At 41.3% G+C, this 9504-nt stretch overlaps 2 protein-coding genes across 2 annotated transcripts in view; one reads left to right on the top strand and one right to left on the bottom strand.

Annotated features, from left to right (window-relative positions):
• LOC145446089 (acylcarnitine hydrolase-like) overlaps nucleotides 1–9504 on the bottom strand; it is a 282243-nt gene that overhangs the window by 202483 nt on the left and 70256 nt on the right. The gene's annotated exons all lie outside the window — the stretch shown is intronic.
• On the top strand, nucleotides 3646–6561 carry LOC145446382 (uncharacterized). The gene is made up of 3 exons (XM_080324669.1): nucleotides 3646–3854; nucleotides 4044–4172; nucleotides 5730–6561. The coding sequence occupies exons 1-3, from the start codon at nucleotides 3752–3754 to the stop codon at nucleotides 5882–5884; spliced, it is 387 nt and encodes a 128-aa protein (XP_080180795.1). The 5' UTR covers nucleotides 3646–3751; the 3' UTR covers nucleotides 5885–6561.

The following is a 9504-nucleotide window of genomic DNA, read 5'->3' as shown; positions in this document are numbered from 1 at the left end:
CCTTGCTCTGCACCACAAGAATTAAAATATCACTTTCTTCTGATTATTGTCAAAGTCCTTAGCAGATCAAAAGTTCCGAGCAACCACAAGGCTATATATTACCAATCCACACAGGGACGCGGGACGCGGCCACGTAGCAACATGTGTTAACAGTGTAATTCCATGCTTTCAATATATAAATGAAAATCCACGCCGCAGAACATAGTCTAACTAAAACTCTAAATCATGGGTGTCAAACGTACGGCCCACCAGAAGATTTCATCTGGCCCGCGAACAATTCTGAGTAGATTGGAAAATGCTTGTATTATCCAGCACATTTCTAACAAATATTGAGATATTTAGTAATAAATGTTTCCGTTAAATAAGCATCAAAACAGCAAATGTCGTAAATGTGTCACATTAAAACCATCCGACGGCAGGATTGCGGTTTCACTCTAATCACTGTTGGGAACAAATCGGTGACATAGACACCAAATTCCGAAAAGGCAAAAAAGAGCACACTGAATTCAGAGTTCTATGGAAAAATGGACCAAAAAGCAGTTAATCACAGAAGCGAAAACGCTAATACGAAACCATTGTATATTTCTATAATTATGCGGGTTACCTGGAAAATACAAATGTTCACAAATAATCCATCGTGGCACTACTGCATAATTTCCGACTGGAACTTGCCCCCCCCCCGAGAACCCCAAATGGTGATTAAATATTAATAAACCAAACCAAATCAAATCATTGTATTCCTCACCACGCATAGCCGCATACGGAGGGCTAATGCCCCATCACGACTAAAACGAAGGGTGCGCGTATGGAAATATATCATCTTTTATCACCGCTAGAACCACTGATATTCCGGTTTCTTCAATCGTCCAACCATCGTATTTTGGGCAATTCCATCGCCTGCGAATAAGTGTTGCTACAATAGAGCTCCTACGATCCTTAATATACGATTAGGCTATGTATATAGGCTTGATAAATAATCAAGTATAAAAGTGAAAAGCAAATGGATGGATATTGTATATGGAGATAACAGTTTGATCCATTAGACTGGCCAGGCCCGCGAGCGATCAAAAGGTATGAATCCGGCCTGCGACCCAAGTTGAGTTTGACACCCCTGGTCTAAACATTTTTCTCAGCCCGCCATCGTATTTTCTGCTTCACATTTGGCCCGACGGGTAAAATAATTGCCCACTCCCGATCTAGATAGTGAACATAGCTCTATAATCAATAACGGTTTGCGTTTGAGATTACAGACGTATCTATCTCGCCAGTACCGAAAGAGACTTTTTCATTTCAATTTTTTTTTGCCTCGTGATGTCTTTCCAGGGTCTAGGAAAAATTAATATAACTCCACTTATGAAGTCAATACCATTACTTATTAAATTATCGCAGACTCCGGTTTTTCTGTGTTGTTCTGTCATCGTACATGCTGTATTTTCTTAAGCTGTCTCTTCTACCGGTAAAGTAACCTGCTCTTGCTGCTGTTCGCTATTTGACTTCACCTGACGTACTCGTTGCGACTCTTTACTCTCTTTTCATTGTAGCGCAGCCTTGTGACGTTGTCAACTGATTAAAATTCAATTAAACGATAGGGATTACATCACAATATAACATGGGAGGGATAATTTAAAGGGGAATCCTGAGCGAAATTGTAGGCGTGAGTCGTGATCTATATCTCTTCTCGCCATTGTTACCGATAGGCCTACCTATGACGTATCGTATAGGCATCAGAGTCGCGTGATTACAATTTCCAACGTGATGTGAGATCAGCCTGCTGTCTGGTGCCTGCAGTTGTGTTATGTCAACGAAGAGCGTGTTTTACGCTAATCGTGCTGCAGAACCTAGGACATGTTTCACAGGCTATGCGCGGACACTAACGAGCTCTTGTGCCTATTCGGCTATGTTATTGGTTATTGCGGACTGGTATTGCGTTTATTTCATTAATCCGTAAGATAGAAAAAACCTAACGTGCCATTCCAATATAATATAATATACAACGACTTTGTGGGTAATGCGACTTATGTGACATATGAATGCACAATTGCACAATGCACATTGCACAAGCCACGAAGATACAGATTAGTTCCATAAAAGTTATTTACCGTGATGGATTGTATTCCTGGTATAATGTTATGTCTATCAAATTGCATTCCCGCAGAAACCATTGATTCCAAGTGCTTAATTACAGACGAATTTATAAATATTGGAGATGGAATTGACAGTTCCGAAGGACTGGGTTTCGATTGCGAGCCCAACGTACCTCAACAACAGTCACAATTCGACTGCTGATCGGGCTTAATTCTGCAATCAAAGATGGCGTATCACCACAAATCATACATGTGAGTTGAGTGTGTGTCTTTACCTCCGCGGAACCCCAGAGACTGGCTCACAAGAACCCTATTGCTCCATGGAACACCGATTAAGAACTGGCCTACTGCTCTAAACTAAACGAATAGGCCTACATAAAGAATTGCGGTTTCGAACATTTGTCTATTAGGCAATTTGCTAATAAAATGACGGCATTCTTTCACTGTATAAATGTGGAAAACAAGCTTTCCGCGTTATAAGTAATGTGACGCTATACGCTCCGCTGTTGTTTGAGTGTTCACTGTTCAGTTCATGGTGTTTCGACTATTGGTCAATGGCGACTCGACGCCAGGCCAATATTCCCTACTCTAATTCTCGATCTGCCGACTTGAAGCACGTGTTGAGAACGTCACAAGACACGGCATGACGTAATCTCGTGTCGGCACCGAGGAAGTCCAACGGTGAATACGGCCAGTCGGGGGAAGATCCCAGTAGGTAAATAAATAAAAATTCCAAACATATATTCTCTTTCTCCAGGCTGCAGACGGAACTCGTGATGTTTAAAAAACAGAAAGGGCTGTCAATATTCGCGGCACTCGTGACAAATTTCTTTCGTTGCTGAGAAACTGACTTTTTTGAGAGTACAAATAATGTATATAAAATGATCTGTTTTACGGTAGCGACAGCGACAACATCTAGCTTATCTACATCGAGAACGATGAATTGAGAGCCTGTATTGCATATGTGTATAGTGCAGCTTTGAGCTTCATAAAAACGTAGCGTTCAAATTATGGGCACGATAAATTGCAAAATTTATTAGAAGTGGCGCCAAATGAATAACTCAAATTAGTTATTATTATCATCGGCACCTGATCGATTGTGGATACGTTTGGATAATGTAAAATAGTATACAATAGTACAGTTTTAGAGGCTTATTAAAACATTGGATTAATTATGGAAGTTATATGAATACTGTTGGCAGTAAGCAGGTTATTTTTAATTGGAGGTCACAATATTACTGTAATAATATATGTTCTCACGCGGTCGCTGCAAACCTTCGTACATGCGCCTTCAAAGAAATACATCGTAAATCTAGCGAGGATTTCGCGGAGACAGAAATCAGCGAGATTGCCGATCTCCTTATATTATCAACGTTAGTAAGTAACCCTTGTATAAGGGCAGCCTGACGACATTCTCTCAATAGTTACTGCTGTTAACAGTCAGTATATATAGTCACGCGGTTTAAACGCGATAACGTAAGTGCTTCCACCAGTTTTCTCGCTGCTTTATGATTACGTGCAAGGAATGCGAATGCATCGACTTATTATATGCCTAAAAACTATGGGGATGGTCGATGTGAAAGGTCATATGAAGTAATTTGAGACTAAATTCTCACTAAGCAATAACTATTTCTCGATGCAGATTCAACTATTTAATATATAGCGACATGGAGATATTGGTGAGAGCGATGTGTATTTCTTTCTTACTGGCGGCATGTGCAACGGACGACGTCAGATCACATAGACGACTTTTTACCGCATCAGCACCACGTATGTTTTGTTTTTGGCACACGATTTCCCCAATATTCTAACAAGTCACCACAGTCGACGGAATTGCATGTTAAACAAACGATTTGTGTGTTAACGTGACGGGATGTGTATAGGAATTCGAATTTTGTGGGATGGCTCAAACTAACGATCATGAAATTCAATGTCGTATTCAAGTGTGTTGAATTGCAGCTCCGCAGTGGTCTACGTGGACGCGATGCACTGTAACCTGTGGCACTGGAATTATGTTTCGTAGCAGAAGTGACGGGCAGACCGATTCTAAAGAATGTCGTCTGAGGGATTGCTGGAGCAAAAGCAAAGGTGAATTGCGAATCGCATTTTACGAAATCACTTCACCACCATGTCGACAACGCCCAACATCAATTTTCCTGTATGACTAGGGATGGTGTGAAAGTTAGGTTCACGTTCGCGTTCTGTGTGTGAATAGGGTTACCATAAGTCCTCTTTTAAGAGGATTTGTCCTCTTTTTTGACTTTTTTGAAAGTGTCCTCGGAGGACGCCCTTTTGTCCTCTTTTTTGAGATTTTGTCCTCTGTTTTTAAAAATTTAGGTCAGATTTAGAACAAATTGCGAGTGATATGCCGTAAATTAGCACAGAACTGACGCACCGGCGGGTATTTCGAAGTGAAAAACGGTTATTTTAGCTTCGGGCGGAAAGATGACTTTTTTTTTTAGTCATCCACCTAGCAATGCGGGAAGTAAAACGGTATTTTGAGCTCTGAGCGGAAAAGATGACCTTTTTTTTAGTCAACCGATCACAAAGTGGGGAAAATTCACCGGTTTTTGAGAATTCTTCTCTGGTTTTTCAAGTCTCAAATTTCTGAAAAAGTGTCCTCTTTTTAGATTTCCAAAATATGGTAAGCCTAGTGTGTGAACCTCAAAATTTAGAGATTCACGTTCACAAACGAACATTGGTAAGTTCTGGACTGTGAACCTTTTTCATATATTACAATTTTTGATGTCATTATAACATCTTTGGCTGAAATGTTTTTCATTTCAACTTCGTACCACTCTATGCATCGCGCTGGCAGCATAAAAAAATCAACAATAAACGAGCATGCACCTTGCCAATCTCAAATATTGTACTTGCTTTGTTACAAAAGTTCGCTGGAAATATTCAGCTTTCCGTTTGTGGATATTTATAGTGACTCTCTGCTGTGAGCATGACCCGCAATAACACAACATCAAGAACGAAATACACTACATTTGGGAAGTCAGCGAATGATGCTTATTCAAACAATCACTAAAAGTGAAAGAAGACGTCATCGTTGTCTGATGTAAAATAAATCTAGCAGGCGTACAGGGTATATCTTGATTTGATATGTTCAATTGTTCATTGTATCATAAAAACCAAATCAGTGCGATTGGGGTGTTTGCTACTGTATAATCTAATTGTTTATAAGGTATTATCGGTTTCAAGTACAGAAACCCGTTTTACACTCTGCTCCATACCAATGTAGCAATAGTCAGACGCAGAATACATTGTACGGTCTGGCCTAGACCGTTAAGGCGTAAGCTTATGTTCCCTTGTATTTCCCCGTCGAAATTGCTGGCAAAGCGACGGAAGATATTGATTATATTATAGCATTTGATTGCTCTGGTTGATACATTTGTACTTAAGTACTTAATTAAGTACTTAATTAAGCATTGTGGCTTATGTGGCCTGTAATGTAGGGTTGGAATTGGCAATGTGACGTCACATGACGTCACAAGGTTCGCGTTCGCACGAACCTGAACCTTTTAGGGGTTCGCACCATCCCTAAATATGACCACAAATAATATCCCACTGAAATCTGACAAAATTGTGACTGTATGGATATGAGCAACCAGCCTTTATTATGTCATAATACTCGTCTAGGTACAACCACTACAACGCCTGCGATTGCGACCGATCTATCAGTGACAAGTACATCGCTAACGACAACAACCAGCGGTAGTCAAGGTGCCAAAAATTGCGTCATGGTCTTCATGACATCCATCTTTTATTCTGTGTACTATGTCGGGTACCATTAAGGGACAATCCTCCGACATGATATGGTGATTATCGTGACGCCATACAAGACGAGCCGTCGCTATGCGTCACGCGTGGACCGCCTGCAATATTGGCAGAATAGTATACTGATGATCAATGATGATGACTTCAGTCTTGTCACAAGATAGCATCTCAACTACTATCAGTACATGTGTACTGTACAGTACACGCGTGCTGCAATATGCAATATCAATAACTTTTGTGCCTTTCCTACTGCATCGCGATTGCTGTTTTGTAGGCCTATTATGAACTCTATGCAAGCTTTTGCAACTATCGTTCGCGCTTTCTATCCATACCTTTTTGTTACTACAGATTTCAAATCTGACTTCCAAATTCAAAGATACATGAAAGTGCTCTTATATTATTTATACATCTATTATCTATTCGTATAGTATCATATACTAATATTGAGAAGTATAGCAATTACAATTTTTTGCAAATGCGTAATATTTTTAAGATCGTAAGAAATTGGAGTCAACACTACTATTGTTCGAAATTTGCTACATACCTCGCACTATTCACGGTCCAGCCAATTACACATGTCAATCTTAATAAAGCAAGCTTGATATAAATAGGCCTACATATAGGAACAGTTATAGTTTGTTACTTGGACTTCATTTGTATATGATCAATTCCACCAAACAATTTGTTTGTTTGATATTCATGGTGTTTCGACTACATTGGTCATTTTGCAAAGCCGATACTATTTATTTTTTATTCCGTATAGATTAGGGTTACCATATTTCTGGAACCCAAATTCCGGACATTCTTTAGCGCCCACTAGTGGATTTCAAAATGGGCATGACGTCACACTAGCAAAGCTTTGCTCATAGACCAGAGGTGGTCACGATCCGGTTAATACATATAGGTTTAATCGTCCATAGGCACCTAAATGACTGGCGCCGCGTGCTCCTGTCTTGGCAATTTGAACCACACAAGACAAATACCATCCTGCGGCAGGGAATGGGCTGTTTCGTTCCTGCCAACGGGTATACATCCGGAGATGTTTAATTATCATTGAGGGTTCCTTCCTACCTTTTCAAACACATCTCACTCAGCTCTACCAGTAAATCAGATTACGTGAGCATGGAGATGGTAAAAATTAATAGCATTATATATGCAATTCCAGATCGTATTGACCGATTCAGTCAAGAACTAAAGAAATTTCTCGCGCTTGGCGCGATCAGGCAAGAAAAAGCTGACTAACTAAACGGACACTCAATGTAGATGACAAGTAGCGGCAAACAGCGTATAGCCTGAGGGGTGAAGTTAGGTTTATCACCCTATGGGGGGCCCAAGACCAACGATTGGGGGGGGGCTGACGAAGCGCTGTTACGGCCCTGGTCGCGACTCCATCTCCAATTTGAAAATGTTCCGTGGCCCAGATCAAAATTTGACGAGCTGATTTATAAACAAAGTCAGCTCCTTTGCCCAGACTTACTCACGGGCTATTTTGGAAGCTGATTAGGTCCAACATATTCCCCCCAGAATATAGGTAAACGACCCCCCCTCGTTTGGAACCACTGTCTTTGAATAACGCATTTAAACGGCCTTAACGATCTCTAGGAATATACAGTTCTCCTACAATTGAAATTACAATTAGGCTTATTCCAATAAATGAAGGTTGTTTTTATTTATATTTTATTACAGTTTTTGCGAGGGTGGTAGCCTACACTTTAAAATCACGAAATGTGATAGCAAATCGCTCGCAGCGCCAAGAAAATTATCATGCATCAGCATAAATATTCACAAAAATATTGTTTTTATGCTGATTTACGAAAAAAATTATGAGCCTACCTCAAGTCTTCAAAATTCCGGACATTTGACATATTTTAGAAATTCCTCCCGGACGCTAGTTTGAACAGTGAAATCCCGGACATGTCCGGGAAATTCTGGACGTATGGCAACCCTAGTATAGATGACGATCAGGCCATTGTCAGTGACATTTGTTCGGCGAAATTTGATCCACCTCGCGAGTTGGTGCAAGAGTTGATCGGCAGTATAAACACCGTCCGAACGTACGCAAGACAATATGTCTGAGTGTCAGTGCAGTCCGAGCATACTCTATACATGATGTCTGAGTGTCAACACAGTCCGAGCATACCCCAGACATATGGCAGACACGATGTCGGAGTAGCAACGCAGTGCAAACATAACCCAGACATGATATCCGAGTGTCAACATAGTCCGAACATACCCCAGACATGATGTCCGAGTGTAAACACAGTCCGAACATACACCAGATATACGGAAGACATGATGTCCTGGTATAGCAATGTAGTACGAACATAACCCAGACATACCCAGACATGATGGACACGACATGATACCCGAGTGGCCACGAAGTCCGAACGTATCTCAGACATACGCCAGACATAGTGTCCGAGTGTCAAGTCAGTCCGAACATACCCCAGACATGATATCATAGAGTCAACGCAGTCCGAGCACACCCAGACATGATTCCGAGTGTTAACACAGTCCGAGCATACCCCAGACGTGATGTCCGAGTGTCAACACAGTCCGAGCATACCCCAGACATGATATCCTAGTGTCAACACAGTCAGAACATACCCCAGACATACGCCAGACATGATGTCCTGGTGTCAGCGCTATTATAGCATACCCCAGACATGATGTCCGAGTGTCAACACAGTCCAAACACACCCCGGACATGTTGTCAACGTGTCAGCACAGTCCGAACATACCCCAAACATGATGTCCGAGTGTCAGCACACTCCGAACATACCCCTGACATGGTGTCCGAGCAGCAGCACACTTCCAGAAGTCCAGTCCCGCCATGAGAAGATGCTTTGACGGATTAACTGACGTGATTTGTGTCAACGATCGGGGTTCATTCGACTCGCCAATCGATCCGTATCACTGAGAGGTGATTACGCGGATCCGAAGATCGGCGATCACGGCTATCGGCGGATTTTGTTTTTCATAGCGATCTATACACATAGGATGGTCAGTAACGAAGTACTTCTACTTTTTGAAGTAGATTTTGCCTACTCACACTACTTTTCAAGTAGTTATGATTTTAGACTACTTCTACTTCTACTTGACAGTTTTCAGTTTCGTAGGCAAATATAACCGTAGAATACCTACTTACTTACTTGTGAATCACCATTTCTACTTCTACTTGAGTAGAAATTTCAGCGATACTTCTACTTGAGTAGCCACGGTGACTACTTTGACCACTTATGTCTATACAACCGACTCTTAGGCAGGACCTCGGTTCGACTCGAATCCGCAACGCATTGGTGTTGCAGCTGTGGATCATACAACTACGTTATCTCGCCTACCCTACCAAATAATCGAGCAACACTATATATGCTTCTGATACGATTCTAAAACAATGTCTTCACGAAGAGAAACTTCACGGGCGTGCGTAAGTCATTAGCGTAGCCAGGATAATAGTAGGTAGAACTCACGGATCCACTGTGACGTAGTCCGTACATATGACGTAAAAGTGAATAGTCAGAAATACAACGTATTGGTTGGCATAAAGGGGGTTTGGTGCTTGGCTACTCCGGCCTTGTGCAGCTGAGCGAAATGTTTGATTGGAATAAGTCGTTCTTTATATACAATCCTATAGGAA

Source organism: Botryllus schlosseri, chromosome 9 (genome assembly GCF_051294905.1).
Source record: "Botryllus schlosseri isolate E-star chromosome 9, Bs_hap1, whole genome shotgun sequence".
Taxonomy (NCBI): domain Eukaryota; kingdom Metazoa; phylum Chordata; class Ascidiacea; order Stolidobranchia; family Styelidae; genus Botryllus; species Botryllus schlosseri.
The sequence above is the reverse complement of the archived record's forward strand: the minus strand, read 5'-3'. Positions and strand labels throughout refer to the sequence as shown.